At 43.9% G+C, this 24,000-nt stretch overlaps 1 protein-coding gene across 1 annotated transcript in view; it reads left to right on the top strand.

The window, feature by feature from the left end:
• Window positions 1-24,000, top strand: part of cacna1ha (calcium channel, voltage-dependent, T type, alpha 1H subunit a) — a 107,857-nt gene that overhangs the window by 58,081 nt on the left and 25,776 nt on the right. Inside the window, exons 13-24 of the mRNA XM_084071988.1 lie at window positions 7,456-7,641; window positions 7,977-8,094; window positions 9,628-9,783; window positions 9,960-10,047; window positions 10,179-10,462; window positions 12,307-12,705; window positions 16,115-16,218; window positions 17,110-17,233; window positions 19,421-19,489; window positions 20,225-20,409; window positions 22,047-22,173; window positions 22,849-22,974. Coding sequence (XP_083928114.1) covers window positions 7,456-7,641; window positions 7,977-8,094; window positions 9,628-9,783; window positions 9,960-10,047; window positions 10,179-10,462; window positions 12,307-12,705; window positions 16,115-16,218; window positions 17,110-17,233; window positions 19,421-19,489; window positions 20,225-20,409; window positions 22,047-22,173; window positions 22,849-22,974 — 1,966 coding nt within the window. The remainder of the gene's footprint in view (window positions 1-7,455; window positions 7,642-7,976; window positions 8,095-9,627; window positions 9,784-9,959; window positions 10,048-10,178; window positions 10,463-12,306; window positions 12,706-16,114; window positions 16,219-17,109; window positions 17,234-19,420; window positions 19,490-20,224; window positions 20,410-22,046; window positions 22,174-22,848; window positions 22,975-24,000) is intronic.

Raw genomic sequence — 24,000 nt, 5'->3', positions numbered from 1 at the left:
ACACCGATGTGTGCAGGATGCCGCCCCCTCCATAATTGGGCAAGAGTGATGTCATCAATATGACATCATCATCATGACGGCAGAGATCCACATCGAAGCCACGCCATGTGTTTCTCATTTTGTGTGTTTATCATCATTTACTAATTAGTCAAGTAAATGACAGTTTAAGTTAAGTTTGCGGTACAACACAATGTGGTTTAAAACGTCTCACGAAGCTCAGCAACGGGTGATTATGATGCACCGCTCGTATCAGATATATTGCCAGAATGAACCAAATGTCCAAATCATGGCAGAAATAGTCACTTGTTGATATTCCCATGGTGGCCATCTTTGAAATCCAAGATGGCCGCCTTCTGCCATCTTGATGACGTGGCTCCCCATCCAAAATGAAACTTATGGTGATGGAGAGCATATAGAAAAAATGTGGCTCTTTTGTCAGCCGTGTCCACATTTTCCTAAAAGCTGGTCCTAAGCAACCTGACTAATACAGGGAACTATACAGCAGTGTTACAGCAGTGTTTAACAATGGCCTTAAATGGCTTCAACTGATCAGTGCAATATAGGACTGGATTTGAAAATCTAGTGTAATATAAAACCTCACAGCCCTATTCATAAAGTTGTGGGTTTGAATCCAGGTGATGACTTCTGCGGTATGTCGTTGCCTGTCCTCCCTGCTTGTCGCTAGTTTACCAATCTGGGAACCCATCTGTTAGTGGAATCTTTCTCAAGAGATTATCCCATAAAGCAGAAATGTCTCAAACAGCTGACCTTATAAAAGGTAGGAATATCCACCTTGTTGGTTTGTCCTCTCTGGACAATGTGAGTCTGTATCAAAGAGATATAAGGCAGAGAATATGTCCATACAGGAGTGCTAATTTAACTCTGAATGTATATTTAGACCAGTGGTTCTCAACCTTTTCAGGCCGCGACCGCCCCAAATAATCACATTTGAACTGAGGACACCCCCACCCTGACTCAGAATTGTAGGAATCACATTTAGTTTGACTTGGTTCCACAGATAAATATTGTAAAAATAGCTTTGCGAGGCGTTGTGGGGACCCCCATCTGGGGACCCCCCAGATGGGACCCCCCCAAAATCACCGACCCACAAGTTGAGAACCACTGATTTAGACACTTTAAGAGTTACAAATGGATAAACTGACACTAAGGATTTTACTTGGCATGTCATTTGCAGTTTCAGCAAGTCCCAACAAACTGCAACGGAACGATTTTGATTCTATTATCCGACACAGGTTCCGTTAATTCAATCTAAAAACATAATGTCAGGTTTTTAAATGCCCCGAGGTCTATTAGGGATGATTAGTTTTAGTAGTTATAGTACATCAGCACCTGCTTCACTGACAGTGAGGATATTATGATGGCGTTTAATTGGGTTTTAATAGGCTCGACAGCATGTTTCCCGGTTTTCATCAATGTCTGCAAGCGAGAGATCTATTTCTGCCTTAAAGCTGTAATCCTTGCTTTAATGAACAAAACCTTATTTGAGCCAATCCGTTACGGTAGAGTGTGTTAATACAACACTAGTACATCTGCAGTGGTTTGAGGCGGTCTTCCCTACGCTTCCATTGAGTAATTTAGAGCCTTGTGTAGGACAGCACGCCTACTGTTTGACAAGTAGCCCTGCTTGAAGCTCATAATCACAATATTTCCTCATGGCCAAGTAGGGATTCTCTTTTGGGGAGAGCGGAATAAGTCACGGAAGAGCAGTGGTGTAAAGTAACTAAGTATACCTTACTGTACTTGTAATAGAGTATTTCTACAGTGCAGTATTGATACTTTTACTTCTTCCACCACTGCGGAAGAATCCTGGGTAGGACACAAAACGTCCAGATTGCAGCTTTAAATTGGATATACATAATAGGTAACAGGTCAAACAACATCATCCCACCTACTGGGTTTGTATTAAAAAATGATACCAACAGTGTACACACAGTAGGGCGCTCGGGTGGCACAGGTGTAAAGTTCCTGTTCACCACCATGGGGCTTGAATCGACGGCGGTGCATCCGGAAGCATCTGCATACGAACACAACAGGCTCTATGCACAGCAGCCATATTGGAAGGAAATTGGCCACTGTGCTACACAAAATGAAACAGAGCCTTCAAACTAATGAAGACTCTGTTCCATTTCGTGTAGCACAGTGGTTCTCAAACTTTTTAATTTCAAGGACCCCCATAACTCTGAGAGTGTACAAATGGAAGCAAAAAGGACCCTTACGGGTCCATTTGGTTCCATGTGTACACTCTCAGAGTTACACACCCGTAAGGGGCCATTTGGAACCCCCTCAAGGAACCATGAGGGTCCGTGGACCACACTTTGAGACCCACTGGTGTAGCAGAGTGTTTCCAGTGAGCCAACATGCACAATATCAGCACCCTGACTCTGTTTAAGCAGAATGGAACAGAGCCTTCATTAGCATCATTGGTAACACCTAGGAACTAAGGAAGAGGCCCACTTTCTTCACAATATGGCTGCTGTGCATAGAGCTGTGCATAGAGCAATTGGCAGTTAGTCCAGGGGCCAGGCCATATTTTGGTACCACCTAAGGTGACCGTAAAGTTTTTGTATTTTTGTCTTCCTACATGTCTCTAGTTTATATTTTGGTATGATAACCCTTCCAATCTTGTAGCTTAATGGCAGTTATCACTACCTACCGGCTAATGTATCCGGTAGGAGACACAAAGTAGAATCTTTGTGTCTCCTACACCCAGGCATCAAATTATTGCGACAAAAAAATAAATATATCCATGTATTCAAGGCTTCATGGGGTGTGCAATTGATAGAAAATAAATATTTTTTTGGGTGAACTCCTCTTTAGGTTTCCCAGGGGGACTCTCTACCCATTCAGCTATGACCACCCTGGACCGAAGGAGGGTCAACTTTTACAAGCTTATGGAAAGCAGTCTTTTTGCAAACACCAAAAATCTGAGAAGTTATCAATTGCACACCCCATGAAGCCTTGAATACATGGATATATTTTGTTTTTTGTCGCAATAATTTGATGCCCGGCTGTAGGAGACACAAAGATTCTACTTTGTGTCTCCTACCGGATACATTAGCCAGTAGGTAGTGATAACTGCCATTAAGCTACAAGATTGGAAGGGTTATCATACCAAAATATAAACTAGAGACATGTAGGAAGACAAAAATACAAAAACTTTACGGTCACCTTAGGTGGTACCAATTTGTGAAAATATCAGTGTTGGCCCCTGGACTAAGTGTTCAGTTCAGGGGAGGGAGGGCGATGTTTGTCGCTGCGATATCGGCTCCTGCGGCTCCTGTGGCCCGGGGCGGCATCTGTCAGTAGTGGGTGTTGAACAGGAGGATTAGGATTAGAGATGCCAGTAGGGTACAATAGCAGTGGTGACACGGAAATGTGTGGCGAGGGTTAATTGCCATTTTGACTAAATTGGGAGAAAACATGGGTGACATTTATTGGCTAAAAAAACAATGCACACACTGTACATGTGATAATCATGCAATTGGTCATGCAAAAGATAAACATTGATATATTGATATGCAAATGATAGAACACATATATAACTAGAAAAAGTGCTCCTCGGATCACAAGTCTCCGCCAGCAGACTTGTGTTGGGAATGTTGGGAATGTTCTAATTCTTATGTTCTAATTCTTACAAAAAATAGAACATGTTACTGTGTCATAGTAACATGACACAAGTGTCCTATCCGTCTGTATAAGTGTCCTATCCGTCCTGTCTGTATAAGTGTCCTATCCGTCCTGTCTGTATAAGTGTCCTATCCGTCCTGTCTGTATAAGTGTCCTATCCGTCCTGTCTATGTAAGTGTCCTATCCGTCCTGTCTGTGTAAGTGTCCTATCCGTCCTGTCTGTATAAGTGTCCTATCCGTCCTGTCTATGTAAGTGTCCTATCCGTCCTGTCTGTGTAAGTGTCCTATCTGTCCTGTCTGTGTAAGTGTCCTATCCAATTGTTACAGTATCCGCCATTTCTCAGCCATTTCGTGATTATTCCTGTCTTACCTCACTTTGAAAGAGGCACAGACTCTTTCAAAGTGACACATGTATTTATAGGCCGCTATACGTCACTAGCCAATCAGATCACACTATTTCACCGTATTGTCACGTGTCACGTGAGGCTTGACCAATGTTAGCTTGTTTCACGGAAAGTCAAAACAATGTCTCCTGGCGGAGACAATTACACACTCTCATTAGTGAATCAGGCATAAGGATCACAGTTCGTATCAATGCCCCCTCATTAGTTCGACGTTGGCATCGCTTGGATTCGAAACCACTTCCTATTTGTACAGCATCTGCGTTCGAGGCGCTCGCTCTGGGTTTCCCACCGTTCTGAAGCGTCCCGCAGGCACGAGAGGTTCCGTTCTGTCAGCAGAACATTTGTCACGAGCCCCACTGGGAGCCATCTGGCCGGCTGTCTGCCTGTCACTCCGTTTGATGCGGCTCTCATCAGATCAATCGACAGCCACTCGGAGGGGAGAGTTGACAACTTGGCTCTCATCTAGTCAGCGTTGTACTCCAGATGGGATGTTTGTAGTTGAATTTTGTGAAATTCCCCCTAATATTCTCTATTCGCACAACGGAGCTGTCATGAAAATCTAACACTGGTACTCAGTGGTGGAAAAAGTACTACAATACCACGCTATCCTACTATCCTACTATCCTACTATCCTACTATAATTCTAGTAAGGGGTGAGTCTGTCTGTAGTGGTGCGTGAAGCTACCCGGTTTTCCTCACGGTTCTCCTCAGTGGCTGGAGCAATTGCTCTGATTTTGCACACAGCCATTGACCATTACCATCTGAACTTAACTGTGAAGCCCGTTTTTCAATTTCATCAAATCTCAGCTTCTTATTAGCGTTTATGTGTGAAACAGTGTCGCCTCCCGGGTTGCCAGATCATGTGCGCATATCCCCCCACGGATGCGTCGACCGGGTATGCTCTAGTAAAAAATACTCTGTTACTTTTAAAAGGCCTGTGTTCAAAATGCTACTTGAATAAAAGTACAAAAGTGTTGGTATCAAAATATACTTAAAGTACCAAAAGTAAAAGTACTAAAATGTTTGAAAATAGCAGATCTACAAGCTCACAACGCGTTGCTTCGCAAAGTAAAAATACCTCAAAATTGTACTTAAGTACAGTACTTGAGTACATGTACTTTTTTTAAAAAACATTTTTATCCCGCGATTTTTGTAACCCATTTTTTTCACCTGGTGCCAATTTCTTAAGTGATCCTGGGCGCTACACCAGTCCTACACCAGCGCTACACCAGTCCCCCACAGCCAGGGAGGCCAGGGCCGAGCTCATGCTTCCTTCAGTGCATGAGAGCCAACTGACCTTCTTGTCACCTGACAGGGGGGAGTTTCCCTGGTTGGACGTAGCGCGTGGAAGGAACACGTTATTCCAACCAGTTCCTTTCCCCTCCATCAGGCGCCCCGGCTGTCATGGGGGAGGTGATAACATGTACTTAGTTACTTTACACCACTGACTGTACTGTATGGGGAGATGTACAGTATTGTATATATTTTTTTTACTATTGTGAGAACATAGTTTGTTTATAGTCATATACAGTGTACTGCCTGTACATAGAAGGTAGTGTTTTGTTCTCTACATTGTGTTTTCACACAGTCGTAAGCACATTATGAAGTATAGGGACATTCTTCAACGTAGCATTACTGTCTACTTACAGACACAGCGTGCTACAGTACAAGGAAACAAAGCCATTATATAGCAACGTATTACCACAGTGCTTGTGATTATAAATATTCACAGATTACATTACCGTGTCTATAAATGCATTGCCTCATGTGTGGCGGCAATAAACTGGCACACTCAGTAGACAACTATCCCCTTCCACACAGGCACTAACGCAATATCCTATATCAGCCCCTGACTTTCCCATAACCCTGCAGCTTACCCTAACCCTACAGCAGTGGTGTAAAGTAACTAAGTACATGTACTCAAGTACTGTACTTAAGTACAATTTTTAGGTGTTTTTACTTCCAATTTTCAGTACTTTTACTTCTACTCCAATACATTTCAGAGACAAATATTGTACTTTTACTCCACTACAATTATTAGAAAAATGGAGTTACTAGTTACTTTGTAGATTTTGATTATCATTACAAAACACACATTAACCACTTCAGCTCTGTATATATTTCGGCCATTTGAAAATAGCAGATCTACAAGCTCACAATGCGTCGCGATGCGACGCATTGTGGCTTGTAGATCGGCTATTTTCAAAATATTGTTAATGCATTTGGAACTAAAATGGGACATTCTGCACAATGAGTACTTTTACTTTTGGTACTTTAAGTACATTTTGATGCCAATACTTTTGTACATTTTGAATTCCGGACTTTTACTTGTAACAGAGTATTTCTGCATTGCAGAATTGTTACTTTTACTTAAGTAAAACATTTGAGTACTTTTTCCACCACTGCCCTACAGGTAGAGTGTGGTGTGTGTGTGTGTGTGTGTGTGTGTGTGTGTGTGTGTGTGTGTGTGCTCGTGTGCGTGCTCGTGTGCGTGTGCGTGTGCGTGTGCGTGCGTGCGTGCGTGCGTGCGTGCGTGTGTTGCTCAGGAACTCCAGGGAAGTAGACAAGGCAGATGGCCTAGTCATGGTCCTATCCTGTCTTTGTTGCTAACCCGTTCCCATGAGCGAGCTTTAAACCTCTAAGGCATGAATCAGAAGCTGCCAAAATGACTTTGAACATTGGGGCAACATGCGGTGCCAACCTGAGCTCCCTGCACAGCTGCCACTGCCACTTAGCGCCAGCTGTACCCATTCCTGCTCCTATGTGTCAAATGTTTCAGCCCCTCATTTGCCCCACAGAGGGTTCATTTAGGGGGGGGTCCATCTTTTTATTGGTGCTGGGGAATTGGGGATATGTTATATCCCTGCTTCTGGTCATGCTGTATTAAATGGATGCATTTCCCTTTGGTAAATAAATGTAGACTGATATGTTTGATATTTATGTTTGATAATATCACAATTTAACAGTTTATTTAAAAAATGTACGTTGACCGCGTTAACCCTGACATGCCTATTTTGGCAAAATTCTTTTTCTTTTCTTTTTTTTGTAATAGCTAAAATAACAGATCTACAATGCGCTGTGAACTTGTTGAGTGGCTATTTTTGCAAATATATATATACATTTTTTATATATATTTTTTGGGGGTATTTTTCTGCCTTTATTGATAGATAATACAGTAGACTGACAGGAAATGGGGAGAGAGATGGCGGGGTGACACGCAGCAAAGGTCGTCGCGATCGGGATTTGAACCCGCGACACCCTGTCAGGATTAGCAGCTTAGGTGCCCAGACGGCTACGCCAGCCGCCCGGGCCCAAATTCTCTTTGAAGGACGAAGTATTAACTTGCTTGTTTCCCTCAAACCCTCAAGCTTAGAGGCCTGTGTGTGTGTTTCTTTCTTGGCAGTGTTTGGGAGATCGTGGGTCAGGCGGACGGCGGTCTGTCGGTTCTGCGGACGTTCCGTCTGCTGCGCGTTCTGAAGCTGGTCCGCTTCCTCCCTGCCCTGAGGAGACAGCTGGTGGTCCTGATGAAGACCATGGACAACGTGGCCACCTTCTGCATGCTGCTGATGCTCTTCATCTTCACGTTCAGGTATACATACAATACAAGACGGCACAACACTTTACTTAAAGGCCTATAAGTAGTTATAAAGTGTCTTTATGTATAAAGGCACCTTATAACGACACCTTATAACTGACTAAGTATGGTACTTATAATGTGCTGTTCCGCTAAACTTATAATGCATGAACTCATTTGTTTTTGAGCATTTTTACTAACCTTTCAAGAGCCACGGAATATTTTGTCTCCAGGACGATCGACACACGATCGTATTGATACTTTTACTTAAGTAAAACATTTGAGTACTTTTTCCACCACTGCACCGATCCAACACGTGTGTGTTTCTTGTGTGTTGTGTCCCCCTGCAGTATCCTGGGTATGCACCTGTTTGGCTGCAAGTTCAGCCTCCGCACAGAGAACGGAGACACCATCCCCGACCGCAAGAACTTTGACTCTCTGCTGTGGGCCATCGTCACTGTGTTTCAGGTCAGGGGTTGTCTGTCTTACCATGAATGAACCGCCCTTAAAGCTGCACTATGTAGCTTTCCTGTTCTACCCCGGATTTGAACCCGGGTCTTCTGTGCAAGTGCTGAAAATTTCACTGAGCTGATAGAGCCCTGCCTGCTTGCTCCGGGGAGAAAATGTATTTTGACCTCCAGATCAAAATTCGTGTCAAACCAGAAACAGTATTGTGTCAAAGGCCTTGTCCAAGTTATATTGTGTTAGCATACTCTACCATATAGAAATATTTTCACAAAAACTTCAACTCAGCCATTATTGAAAATAACTGTGTGAGTATAAGCTCCTTTTTATTTCCATGAAAGCAATGATAGATTTTTCAATAGCATACTAGCCTGTAACTCAAACTCAGCATATGAGAAGAAACTCATAATCCTGTGTAGAGAAACAGCGTGCGACACAGTCAAATCCTCAGTGTTCATTTGTCCATCTGTAACTTCTGAGAGTGTGCAAATGTAGACTGTCAGACTTAAATGAACACTGAGGATTTTTACTGTGTTTACTGTGTACAGAGATAAGCTGGCTGTTGGCCTTCTCTTACTGTAAAACCTGATGCCGCATAGAAAGCCATATACTGTCAACTCATGATCATTCATGTGTGTACTATACAGTATCTGTGTCAACCTCTTGTCCACCCCATAGTCTCTCTCTCACTTTCTCTCCCCCTCTTGCTCTTTCTTTTGTGTGAGTGTGTTTGTGTGAGTTTGTGTGTGTGTGTGTGTGTGTGTGTGTGTGTGTGTGTGTGTGTGTGTGCGCGCACGCATGTGTGTATGAGAATATTGTGCCGTTGCTACTGATAGATGGTCCTCTTATTGATAGTGAAGGTGTCAGCAGAAAGCCAGAAACATGGAATGCTGAAGTGTGCGTGTGTGTGTGTGTGTGTGTGTGTGTGTGTGTGTGTGTGTGTGTGTGTGTGTGTGTGTGCGCGCGCGTGCGTGTGTGTGTGTGTGTGTGTGGACGCTGAAAGGGATGCTGAAAAAGCATTTTGTCCAATACTACTGTAAGTAGAATTGAGTGCCATCTGAGGGAGTTATACTCACTATGGCCCCTACAGGCACCTGGGGACTATACAATATCACACACACGCGCACACACACACACACACACACACACACACACACACACACACACACACACACACACACACACACACACACACACACACACACAGCACTGTGCATTGAGTCACGGACACCGTTTTAATGAGTGGGCAGAGACAAAGTGAGCTTTCATGAACTACATCCCAGTGTTAAAGGCTTTCATCAGTCAAGCTCCAGGTCTCACACACACTCGGATAAATGTGCACACGTGCGTGTGCACACACACACACACACACACACACACACACACACACACACACACACGCGCGCTATTTCTCTGTCAGGTGTATTGAGCTGAGGTATACTGTTGTATAATGGCATTGAAGGCAGCTATACCTACCCACCCACGTGTGTATGTATGTCTCTATGTATTTATCTCTCTATGTGTGTGTATGTGTAGATTCTGACCCAGGAGGATTGGAACGTAGTGTTATATAACGGCATGGCCTCCACGTCTCCTGTGGCCGCTCTGTACTTCGTTGCCCTCATGACGTTCGGCAACTACGTCCTCTTCAACTTACTGGTGGCCATCTTGGTCGAGGGCTTCCAAGCCGAGGTGAGAATATACAGCCATCTTTGTTTTTGACGTCCAGAAGGTCTATGAGATGTGAAATTGTAGTTTGTTTCGTTTCGCTTACCATATGCAAATGTGTGTGTGTGTGTGTGTGTGTGTGTGTGTGTGTGTGTGTGTGTGTGTGTGTGTGTGTGTGTGCTTGTGCTTGTGTGTGTCAGGGGGATGCCAACCGGTCGGAGTCTGATGATGATAAGAAGTCGGACAACTTTGAGGAAGATGAGAAGGTGGAGCAACTTAGAGACACAGGTAGGCCAGACAACATGGAGGAGAGGAGATGACAGAAGATGAACAAATGTTTAGTGCAGATCATGATGCAGATAAAGAAGTTGATAATAATCAAGGTGATGCCACTTCTCCTTCATATTTTTTCTCCCCAGAGCTGAAGATGTACTCTCTGATGATGACGGCCAACGGTCACATTGACCCTCGCAGCTCTTTGTCTCCTCCCATAATTATGCGTACAGCCGCTACACCCATGCCCACCCCTAAGAGCTCATTGGGCCCAGAGTCTATTCTGGGGGATGAGCTCATCTACAGAGAGGCGGGACATGGGTACAGCGACGTGGGTTTGGGATATTCAGAGGCAGTGATTGGTCACGTGGATTCTCGTCGTGGAAGCTCCGCCTCCATGGACCCCTCGGCCTATGACCAGCGATCTCTGGTGAGTGACAGTACTGCTGGGCCTTCAGGAAGTGATCAGGCACCAAACTCCTTCCTTCCTTTTCCCATTCACAAGCCATTAGCAAACATAAAAAACATCTAAAATATCAAATGCCTAATGTACTATATAGCTTTAACGAGTTTTGCCTTTACTTTAGACAGAAAAATTACTTATTACAATTACGGTATACTAGACCATACCCGGTGAAGTGTGCAGGCGAAAGTAGTTGCAATCGTGGGGTTATTGCATGTCCTGTCGCGTGAGCAGTGTGCTTCCCCAACTCGTTTCACTCAACTCGCCTGTCTCTCCTCGCACCCGCCCCGCCCCCCGCTACTGAGACCGGGGGTAAAAGGTCCGCGCTGTAGACACACACAGGCGCGACGCGACGCATGCGCAGTTTGATCAAGAGTCCACCATTGTTTGACACATAAACGCTAATAAGAAGCTGAGATTTGATGAAATTGAAAAACGGGCTTCACAGTTAAGTTCAGATGGTAATGGTCAATGGCTGTGTGCAAAATCAGAGCAATTGCTCCAGCCACTGAGGAGAACCGGGTAGCAGCTTCACCACTACAGACAGAGGTTAGTAGAATTATAGTAGGATAAGTACAGTGGCCAGTTGGATGAAGTTATCGAGATATGTGAAGGACAGACAGATACTGTATATACAAAGATTCCTTGAATTTAAAGTGTATACGCTACAGTACGATTGGAAAACCCGTCGGATTAAAAAAGGAGCGCTCGTTTTCTTCTACGTTGGCGCCCGTGGGAGGGAGCGGAGCGCTCGGTTTGTACCGCGGCGACATCAAAGCCAAAAGTCTCACGCCGAAAACTGAGCGCTTTTTCTATCCAACGGGGTTTTCCAATCATACTGTAACATCGTACTGTACTATAACATATATATATATATATATATATATATATATATATATATATATACTAGGGCTGGGACTTTAACTGATTAATTTAGATTAATTAATTACAGAAAATGAACACGATTAAAAAAAATAATCGCATTTTAATCGCGCTTAGTTTATGCACCACAGAACCTTCTCACTGGACGAGTTTCAGGCGTACCAATCATACCAGTGCACCAACCAACAGCCAACACACCCCAGTTCACACGATGGGACAAGAAGCCGATCAGACTGCTTTGCTTGGCCCAGTGGATGGGAAATTTAGATTTAAAAAACTCTCTGATGGAAGCGTGGATAAAAACACGGTTGTGTGCAGAACTATTTTTTGTTGCTTAAACTTATGTATTCACTCATTGATTCACTCATATACCAAAATCTGTTTTTACTGAAAAGAAATTGCTTCTCAGGTCAAATATTGATATGCGATTAAACATGCGATTAATTTTGATTAATTAATTACAAAGCCTCTAATTAATTAGATTATTTTTTTTAATCGAGTCCCAGCCCTAATATATACATATATATATATATATATATATATATATATATATATATATATATATATATATATATATATATGTATATATATATATATATATATATATATATATATATATATATATATATATATATATATATATATATATATATATATACACACACACACACACACACACACACCCATGAACAATTATGAACAGCACTTTTTTCTTGTTTTGCATGGGATCTAGTTTAACTTCAGGTTGACCTTTCTTTTATTTGTATTTTTCTACTGGGTCCTTTACTTAATTGCACTCCTGTATACTTTTTGGGGAAATGGAGCAAACCTGCGTATATGTGCACAAATATAATGTATCTCTGCACTACGCAAACTGTGAATGGTCCATATCCCTGCGCTCACACTCTGCCCCCTGCTGTCTCCTGCAGGGCCAGTCGAGTCCCGCCCGACGCTCGCCTCTCCCGGCCCGCGGCATGGGGGGGGGCAGCTCGTGGGGCAGCCGCCGCTCCAGCTGGAACAGCCTGGGCCGCGCCCCCAGCCTCAAGCGGAGGGACACCAGCGGCGAGCGGGAGAGCCTGCTCTCCGGCGAGGGTGGTGGGGGGGAGGAGGAGGAGGAGGAGGAGGACGGGGAAGAGGAAGGGGAGGCGGGGCTGGTTGTCAGGGTTCCCCCCCGCCCGGTGTCCTTGGAACTGCTGCAGGCGTCCACGCTGTGCCCGTCGGTCATTGCGGAGTACGGGGACTGCAACGGGAGGACGCTGACCTACGAACCCAACGTCACCTCGGACCCCAAGGACGACTCCTCGCCTGAAGACGACATGGAGGACGAGGTGAGTTACCTAAAATGGTGATTCTCGGCCTTTTTTCAGTTGAAGGACCCCCGCTCATTCACTGCCAGAGTTTTTCAGAACAGTCTGTAGCCATTGCCAGCATTTTTACCTTATTTTGAGTCTTTTTGACAATCCACAGAATATTTCACTCTAGGACGATCGACACACCGAGTGTCGCAAAAGACGGAGGAGTGTCTCTGCTTCCATCGGGGGTAAAAGCGTGTCACTGCGACCCTCCGTTCTTTAGTTATTGGCTGTTGAATATAGCTTTTTCTTGCCAAAAACGCAGAAAAAAACAAGGAGGTGATTTTTTACTTTTTAGAACTTACAATTTTTTACTGGCAGTCAATGGAGGTCGGATTGGGTTGGAAAAAAAAAACGATTAAATGAACAAAACTATGTCAGCCCCTGCATCCTCATCTCCTTTTCTCCTCAGTGGGTTGACCACTCAGGAGATAGACCAATTTCGATCTGAAATTGCAGATGGGTATTTACCATTAGCATGTGCAGGAAGGAATTGAGGAAGCCGATTCTTCACTTTTGCCAAATTTACGTAAGCTGGACAGACAGTGGGTGGAAATGCCAGATATGGACTTGTGGAGATGACTGACGACATAGTTGTGCCCTCGTAGATGACTGACACCGTAGACTGGCCACATGATGTCCGAGAACCCCATGGAAGCCATGCTGTTCCTTTAGACCCCATCTTGCTTGTTTAGCACTAATGGGCAGCTTTCCAAGTGTGAGAACCCCTGATCCTGAAAGGATATCAGGGGTTAATCTACAGAGAATCAGACAGATAATCTAAACACTCTGAAACACTCATCGGAGACACTTCATCAGTTCTACTAATACTACATATTTAATGGGGAGTGCCTGACATTTAATCTCTGTGGGTGGTAATTTCCTCTGCCCCGGGGACCAGTAAATACTCCCTGTCCCTTCCGCTATTAGGTAAGGTCTTTCTAGGAAACAAACTCCGCTGATTTGAGTGGAATGTCAATAGACTGGCATATCCCATTAGCTTTCAGTTACGCACTGGCTTACAATATTTTCCAATTATATGTGTGCGCTCCTGATATGAGCAGGAAATTGAGTGTCTGCTTGTCTGACTCCTCCGGTCCAATGTCAGCTTTGGCCTATGATTCTTTAAGCTTAATTTATATGTTGTTGCTCCCCAAAAATAACAGATTTTCAAGTCAACCATGTGTACATCAGGCTTTAGATTGAGCTCCTATCTATTTCCATATTGTAAATATGTACATTTTCCATACTGTAACTCTCTCTCTCTCTCCTCTCTGTTTGCCTCTCTTTGGCTTCCTCTGTGTATCCCTCTCAGCTGTGTGTTATGGTACGTACTGTAACATGGTAAAGACTAGAGGGAGGTTAAAGGGATAGTTTAACTAGTTCACCCCCAAAATGATCGATTACACACCCCACGGAGACTTGAATTCATGGAGATTGTTTTGTTTTTGTCCCATTCCTAAGCCAATACTTTGATGACCGGCGGCGGCTCAGGTAGGAGACTCAAGTGTCAACTTTGAGTCTCCTACCCGAGACATTAGTATCTTTCTGCTGGTCATCAAATGATTGGCTTAGGAATGGGACAAAACCCCAAAAATCTCCATGGGGTGTGTAATCAATAAAAAAAGAAAAGTCATTTTGGAGGTGAACTTTCTCTTTATGCTTTTAATTGAATGGCTTTGGTTGTAGTTGTTTTCTTGCTGGCTAGAAAACAACCTGTTTATGGATTGCGAATACAGTATAAAGTGTGTGTGTGTGTGTGTGTGTGTGTGTGTGTGTGTGTGTGTGTGTGTGTGTGTGTGTGTGTGTGTGTGTGTGTGTGTGTGTGTGTGTGTGTGTGCGTGTACGTGTGTGTGAGTGTGTGTTCAATGCTAATCTTGCAAACCTCTGGACCAGTAAGCGCCACATTTCTTGTGTGCACTCTGTCAGTAGGACAAGGAGGAATTTCTTACTTTTTAGAACTTTAATGTTAGACTGGCAGTCAATGGAGGTCGGATTGGGTTGAAAATGAGTCCTACTATTAAATGAACAAAAAACATGTCAGCCCTTGCAACCTCATCTCCTTTTTGCGTGCTGAGTACTTCCACAGTGCTTCTGGGTGAGCTCTGTTGTGATAGGGTTGATTCAACAATATGCTTCTCCCTGGACACAACCATTATAAGAGCCTTAATGGAAGCCAGGGCCTCAAGTGTGTGTGTGTGTGTGTGTGAGAGAGAGAGGGAGAGAGAGAGCGAGCGCTGTATGCACCTGTGTGCGTTTGTGCTTATGTAAAGGATTACTGAGTTCAGGATTGAGGCTCTTTGAGCAGCAGGTTCCTTTTGTGTCACACACACACACACACACACACACACACACACACACACACACACACACACACACACACACACACACACACACACACAGGTGGCAGCCTGCCAACGGAGCAGCGTGTGAGCAGCTTAAATTTGTTCAGGTTTTTTTTAATAAGAGTCCTGAGGTAGAGCACCTTGCAGTGGAGCTAAGCCCGTGCAAAGCTTTTCTGCCGTTTGTTTTATTTCTAACTTTAACGACTTTCACTTCAGTTTCTGTCGAGTGCAGATAATTTAGGAACCTTTGGTGCTCTCGGCCCAATTAACTTAATTTCTACTTAAACGAGTAAACACTTGCTTATCGGCCTCCATAGATTTAAAGGTGAAAGTGCCAGCGTTAGCAATACAGCGGCGTCTCCCTCTGGTCTGCGGTTGCAACGATCCATTGTTTGTAATCTACTGTGTGTTTGGGGTAATTGATGAGGGCGGCGGCCACTTCAAAGTGGTTCAGTCATGGGGGGATGCTATTTATTGCTCTCATTTGGGGGGCAGCCATAGCTGAGTGGGAGAGGCTGTCTGCTAATCAGAAGGTCACCGACTTCGACCCTTGGCGAAGTGTCAAAAGACAACTCCGCAACGTGTGCTCATCTGAGCAAGCCATCTGCTGGGTGAATGCGGAAAAGTGATGTCCCCTCGTCCCCATTTCCATGCCACATGGATGGTTGATCTTTGGTTGTGAACTTGTACATTTACAGTCATTAACGCATTTGAGAGAGTTTTGCTGAATCGCCAATCGAAAATGTCCAACTTCATCATTCAAGAGTGTCACACAAAAGTAGTGAAAATAGCAGATGTACAAGCTCTCAACGTCTCACTTGTAGATTGGCTATTTTCACTATTTTATAATGTTTTAAAAATAGTAATAAAAAAGGAAAGGCTTTGGGCATACAGTACAAGAGCATACAAAGTTTCTACCTGACAACAACGATATATATATTCCTTAAAAATAGAAGAAAAATGAAGAGGACGAGGATAGAAAAGAACGACATGGTTGCATTTTGTGTTTGCTGACACTGTGACCTCTGACCTCCCCTCAGACTTCTCTGTGGTATCGGCTCAAGAAGGAGCTTCTTAGCAGGAAACCACGCTGGTGCAGAGAACATGAAGAATGGGCGCTCTACCTCTTCTCTCCAGAGAACCCGTAGGTGTCACCACACACACACACACACACACACGCACGCACGCACGCACACACACACACACACACGCACACGCACACGCGCACGCGCACACACACACACACACACGCGCACGCATGCGCACACACACGTACACACAGGTACACACAGGTACACACAAACATGTTTGTATTACTATACTTGGGAGGACTTCAACATTTTAGGACGGCGATTTTATAATAATACATGTACTGTACACAAGCACATGCACACACGCACACACACACGCGCGCGCACACACATCACCCATCTTTCATAACATCCACACTCTTGCGCTCACTTATTGTAATCTCTGCATTTTCTTTTGCAAATGAGGGCCCATCCTTCAATGCGAGGATTAAATGAAGGTGAAATGACAAACATAAATACATACATACTTGCTCTCACCTGCATATTTTCATACATACGCACAGGGTTTAGACTTAAGATGCAGCTTAACATGCATAATGTATAATATTCAATATATAGTCGGTATTCTTTCATGTTTGTGGTTTCGTTTGCCTTAACTGCTTATCTCATTCTCCCTCTCTCCTTGCTTCTTTTCCTGCTTTCCTTCATTGCCTTTATCTTGGCTCTCCCTTTTCATTCTCTATCTCTTTGTCACGGTTACAGTAAGTCAATATGTTGAAATGACAGAAGACATCTCATTAACGCGAGCCTTCCTCTTGCCTTCTTCTTCTTCGTGTGTGTGTGTGTGTGTGTGTGTGTGTGTGTGTGTGTGTGTGTGTGTGTGTGTGTGTGTGTGTGTGTGTGTGTGTGTGTGTGTGTGTGTGTGTGTGTGTGTGTGTGTGTGTGTGTGTGTGTGTGTGTGTGCGTGCGTGCGCCTACTTGTGTGTGTGTGTGTGTGTGTGCAGGTTTCGTAAATGGTGTCAGGGTATGATCTCTCATAAGATGTTTGACCACATCGTTCTGGTGTTCATCTTTCTGAACTGCATCACCATCGCTCTGGAGAGACCAGACATACAGCCTCACAGCACGGTGAGACACGCACACACACACACACACACACACACACACACACACACACACACACACACACACATTTAACATCTTTATTTGCGTTCACATTTTAACAATAAATTCTTGAACACAAACAATAGTAGATGGACAAACTTGGAAAAAGCTCAACGACAAGTATTTCAGAATACAGATCACGGGTACAGGAAGCATCGCCTCCTCCATATATGGCGACTGCCAATTATCACAGACATTGAACAGAATTTTGCCAATGCCTTAGCTTTTGGCTTGGGCATTCCTGCATTCTGCAGGCCTCTCACAACTGATTTATGGACATTACCGAGGCTTCCAAATACGAACACAAGCAGTTTACATTTGTAACCAAGCTGCATGATAGCATCCTTAAGACGTTGGTACTTAAGCACCTTTGTAAGGAATGCCTCTTCCAGACTGTGATCAAATGTACATGCCACTTCCAAAATGGTCACTTCTCTACTGTCCTCATCAACAACAACAACATCTGGTGTATTAGCTGTGACATCTGAAAAGGCATCATTTTCATTATTGCGCATGAACATGGCAGTTGAAACACAAGAGTGCTTATACATTTTGGCAGATGATGAAACATATGAGCTTATGTCCTTAGCTATTAGGTCAACAATTCTGTCATGCCTAGCAATGTACATTCCCTTATATACATGGCAGCCGTTCAGAATATGTGACAGAGTTTCACACACACACACACACACACACACACACACACACACACACACACACACACACACACACACACACACACACACACACACACACACACACACACTAGGGGTGTGCGTCTCACCCCCTGAGAACGATTACAAAAGCATCTTCATACGCCATCAGCCATCTGATGCATCTAGAAAAACATGTTCGACGTTTTTTCCTTTTCTCCCAATTTAGCCGTTATGCCAATTAGGCTCTTTGCATAACTGTAGTTCTCTTTGCCAGAAGGTGGTATAAACGTATCCTGTTCCGGGGTCAGTTTCTCACAGCTTTCATTTGATTGGCTCAGCAGCATGTCAGCATGTCGTGACGTGTGTTGCCAGTTCAAATCTGCTGCTGAGCCAATCAAATGAAGCTACAGTATGAGAAAACGGAACAGGAAATGTCCTTCTGGAAAAGGGAACTACAGTTAGTCAAATATCCAATTGTCCCCACACACGTAGTCCCTGTCACCGCTAACCCTACAATTGGTTACGTGGGTGGGTGTAGACGAGCATGTGTCTCCTCCGATGTACATGAAGTTGCCTGCTGGTTATTTTTAATTGCCAGAGCTGAGTTTCACTGAGAGGATGCATGCAGGGAACAGGCACCTCAACCAACCTGTAAGAGTCTAATGCAGAGACAAAGATCTCTGCTCCCCTCCCGGCTTCCCACATGCGAACCTGGCCAATTGTGTTCATTTGAACGCCCGGCCGAGCCGAATGCACTGTGGAGGATTCCAACCCCTAGTCTCTATGGTGGCCAGGAACTTTACCCGTGTGCCACTTGGATGCCCACATCTTTATACATTTTAGGCAGCCAACAGATCAATACAATTCAATTCAGTCCTGTCTTGATCCTACGATGCGAGACATTGCAATACAATGCAATGCAATAGTGCAAACTGTTCAGTTCCATTTACATTCTAATAATTAGTTTTGCAACTTGCAAAAAAGTTATGGATTGCAGCTTTAACAATGCCTTTCAGGAATGAAGATACTCTGTTACTCAGATTTATAAGTGTTTGGTGGTGTTGGTATAAGTTCTCACCCTCAGCCCGACATCCTTTACAAAACAATGAGGAGAGGAATGCTCAGAAAAGACGGAGGACTGGTAGGTAGAAAGTAGTAATGAGGGAGAAAAACATACGATGGCTCCTATTAAATACTAAAGAATTAAGTGACACTTGTCTTTATGGACATACATTTTCCCAAGGTATACTGTATATGTGTCCGTTTAATATACACACAGACACACATCTAAGCTGACTAAGCTCATATATACATACGGTACACAAATACACTGATATGCACGCAAACGCACAGCTCAACAGCATCCAGAATCAATACGTGCAGGTTATATAATTTGTGTGTGTGTGTGTGTTTGTGTGTGTGTGTGTGTGTGTGTGTGTGTGTGTGTGTGTGTGTGTGTGTGTGTGCGTGTGCGTGTGCGTGCGTGGTCCTGTAGGAGCGGGTGTTCCTGAGTGTATCCAACTATGTCTTCACTGTTATCTTCCTGGCTGAGATGACCGTAAAGGTAAAACTACATGTTGTTATTATTATTATCCCCTCCAGAAGGCCGGAACAGCCAAATGCGAGGGATTATGTTTTCGCTCCTGTGATTCCGTCCGTCTGTCTGTCTGTCTGTCAGTTTTTGTAAAAAAAAAAAAAATCTCATGCAAATTGGTATACTGTACATCACCTCTGTGGTCACGTGATCACAATGTATCTGTCAGCTTTTTCAGATTCCCTTCTGATTGGCTACGATTGGAAGGGATTTGAAGTTTGCGGGATAAGGGCCCGTTTTGCACAAAATGCCACACATCATGAACACAGCGTCCAATTGGCGTGAAACTTTGCATGCGCACTCCTAGAAGACCAAGGATGATCTGCCACTCCAAATGTCTCCAATCGGCCTCATGGTGGCGTCAGTCGCAAAACAGCCCTGCGTAGGCAACGCGGCCTGGCTTGATCTGCGCTCATAGGAGTGCACTTTTCTAGTTTATTTAATTATTTCTGTTCAAGTTTTTTGTGACAAATTTCCTCTACCTCCAGTGTGGATGCCGCGTTCTAGATCACGTTCTATTTGTTTTTGGCGACCCCATTGCCTCTTCCCCTTAGCACCACCCTTAGGCCAGACATTCCACTTGCACACAAACTATTTCACAATCTAATGGGCGGATTCAAACTTGCTGAGCACATTTTTGCTCCCCGGAGGGTGAACCCATAAACATTGATTAGTTGTGTTGTTATGTTCCATGATTCCATCCAGGTGGTGGCCCTGGGCTTCTGCTGGGGGAAGCAGAGTTACCTGCAGTCCAGCTGGAACGTTCTGGACGGGCTGCTGGTGTTTGTGTCACTGGTTGACATCATGGTGTCTATGGCGTACAGAGGAGGAAACAGGATCCTGGGGATCCTCAGAGTCCTGCGGCTGTTACGGACACTGCGCCCACTCAGGTATACGCTCACGGCCCGGGCCATGCTGGGCGCGCTGTGTAGCGGGACAGAAGCAGCACGGAGATGTCTAACGGCTTCGACAACAGCGTCCGGCGTGCGTTTACAGTCGTGTACAGCAGTGGTTCTCAACCTTTTCAGGACGTGACCCCCCAAAATAATCATATTTGAACTGGGGACCCCCCCACCCCCCACCCTGACAAACACTTGGAATTGTAGGAGTTGAGGCGTTACATTTTGTTTGACTCGCTTCCACAGATAAATATTGTGAAAATAGCAGTTCTACAAGCTGCTATTTTCACAATTTTTGCCTCTTTATCATTTGACAATTTGGGCAATGTGTGACCAGTTTGTATAGTATAGTTTTTGATTACTTCTGATGCAGTAATGGTCTGTTTTCTTTTCTTTCTTTCTTTTTTTGGGGTATTAATTACTTATTTGTCACTTCACTGTCATCTGGGGACCCCCCCCAAAATCATGTGGGGATCCCCCTGGGGGTCCCGACCCATAGTTTGAGAACCACTGGTGTACAGAACAGTATAAGGGTGCTGTTTTTCTCTCAACACACCAGGGAAGATAAAGACAAAAGCTTAGGTTTTGTCGATAAAAAAATTAAAATCTATCTATCGATAAGTCAATATGGACGGTATAACAGATATACAGCTGTTCCTAAAAAGGAAAATTAAATTGTCTACCGTCCATTCAGTATTGCCACAATTTGGCTGGTTAAAATTGATTGCATATATATATTATTTGTTTTTACAATCCACAATTTTACATCAACAGGTTAAATAATAAAAGAAAAACACGCACACTATCTTCACTAGCTCCATAAAGAAAATACATACTGTACGTTGATCGATTGTGTTATTTATTCTTTGATCGGTGTTCATTATCTGTGTACACGCACCATTTACATACTCCACCAACACACCTGTCGCATCGATTTCATTCAGCTGTGCAAAGTCGACATTTCATTACCACCACTATAAATAGTTTACCCGTTTTATATTGATATTTAATCCCCTCATTCCTTCCCTGGTGAGTGATGTACCCGTATTGCCTCCACTCACTCTCCCTCTTCTGCTGCGAGGAGCGCTTCTGACCACGACTTTATGGGCTTTCATGTTTTAATATGCACTAAATATACACTACAACCATTTATATACTTTTTATAGCACAATAATACAGTGTCAAAGAAGGGCTCCGCACCAGCTGCGAACACGCGGTAAAATGTGAGACATTGTGCTCAGAGTAGCCGGTTTCATTGATTATAGTGGCAGCATATGGTTGCGACTTCCGAGAACGGAACAGATCCATTACGTACCAAGTGTAGCCTGGGTGTGCACATAGCAGGTGGGCTCACCACTCATAAATCATGATGCATTAACAACACTGTCAACCTGCTATAGTTCATCAACTTAAATATGCCTTTAAGCATCCACTTTATTACATATTTATATTCATGTCTGCTTGCAGGCTGTCCTTTATTTCTATGTATATTTCTTATTTTGCCTGTGTGTATTGCATTAATCTGTATATTTACATGAAGTGTGTGTGTGTGTGTGTGTGTGTGTGTGTGTGTGTGTGTGTGTGTGCGTGTGCGTGTGTGCGTGTGTGCGTGCGTGTGTGTGTTGCAGGGTCATCAGTAGAGCTCCGGGGTTGAAGCTGGTTGTTGAGACTCTCATCACCTCTCTCAGACCCATCGGCAACATTGTCCTCATCTGCTGCGCCTTCTTCATTGTGTTCGGCATCCTGGGAGTGCAGGTAACACACACACACACACACACACACACACACACACACACACACACACACACACACACACACGCTAGTACTGTATTTCTCCCAAGTTGCCTACTTATCACACTCATGAGAAAAACATTACGAAGTGCTCTCGTTTTGGGCTGTGAATTTGTATCCACTCATTTCACCTAACCGTAGGCTACATGGATTGTAGAACCTCTTTACAATTTGTATTTTATAGTACAATTCCAGTGAAACCCCAGAGCTAAGTGCAAGCCCTGGGGTTTAGAATGAGTCATGCTCACAGAGAGGGCTTTGCTTAGGATCAAAGATGGGGATTAATTTAGCATGCCAGCCATTTCATAGTACTGTAGCCTAAAATTTTACAATTACAATTTAGGCATTTAGCAGTCACTCTTAAGCCCGATTCATACTTCGTCGCACGACGGTGCCCCATCATGTCGAAAATAGCATACGTACACTGTACAAGCTCACAACGCACTGCGGATGCGACATGTTGTGAGCTTATAGGTCTGCTATTTTCAGCGCGCGACACCGTCCTACAACCGAGAGTAAATACTTACTGTGCAAGATCAGAGTAAATGGCATGGACGCTATAGTCAACAAATGTAAGTGATCCACGTCTCTCTCTCTCTCTCTCTCTCTGTATCTCCCTCTCTCTTTCTCTCCATTCAGCTATTTAAAGGGAAGTTTTTTCACTGTGAGGGTATGGACACCAGAAACGTCACCAACAAGTCTGACTGCCTCCTGGCCAACTTCCGGTGGATACGACGAAAGTACAACTTTGACAACCTGGGTCAGGTGAGAGAGAGAGAGAGAGAGAGAGACAGACAGAGAGAGAGACAGAGAGACAGAGAGAGAGAGAGATTAAATGTGTTTTAACTCATCTCAATGGTAGAGTATGTTAATCCAATATTGCTAGAACATCTGCAGTGGTTAGAGGGTGGTCTCCCTGCTGTTCTATTGAGAAAGGATATCCTGTGGTCAGGTAGGACCACTACCGGTTGACAAGAGGTACTGCATCAATGTCTCCACTGCCCAATCAGGCTTTCTGTCTTAGCTCAGCTAAGACACCTGGATTCCCCTCCCGAGTAGGACATCAATCTCATTGCAGCTTAATGTATTTAATTGACTTTCCGCAAACAGAATCCCCCAACAATGACTGTTGGGGGATTAATGTATGGTCGACTCCTCTTAAATGAGCCTCTTAATCATGGCTGTAACCCAAACACCTAAAGCATGCCTTTCCTAGTCAGCAGGCTTATGCATTTGATATTGTATCAGTCGTGAAGTGTGTGTGTGTGTGTGTGTGTGTGTGTGTGTGTGTGTGTGTGTGTGTGTGTGTGTGTGTGTGTGTGTGTGTGTGTGTGTGCGCGCACGCGTGCGTGTGCACGATGTGCAATTGACGAAGAATAGCCTATGACTCACTAAAGTGCTGAAAACATTACCGCAGTAAGATAATTATGCAGTACTGTATGTCAACAAACCATAAATGTTTATTTATTGCAATATACCTTTGGGCATATTGATATTGGGACAGGGGTGAAGACCTCCATATACAGTAGCAGCTACCATGAAATAATTAGATAGAATTTCATACTTTCAATTTCAACTGGCAGAATGCACAGGCATCTTAGCCAAGCATAAAACCTAGTGAGAGTTAACTGTTTCTATGGATTCTTACTAGACAGTAGACACTCTTACAAACACTAAACTTATTCGACACAGCACAACAGTTAATTGAACTCAGTGCCAAAGTTAAATTATCTCTTTCTGGCCCACTGGTTTTACTTAAGTGATTTACTATCCCCCTGAGAATTGGTAAAA

This window comes from Gymnoscopelus microlampas, assembly GCF_963454915.1.
Source record: "Gymnoscopelus microlampas genome assembly, chromosome: 11".
NCBI classification, from domain to species: Eukaryota; Metazoa; Chordata; class Actinopteri; order Myctophiformes; family Myctophidae; genus Gymnoscopelus; species Gymnoscopelus microlampas.
Note: the sequence above shows the minus strand (reverse complement) of the source record. Positions and strands in the feature narration are given on the sequence as shown.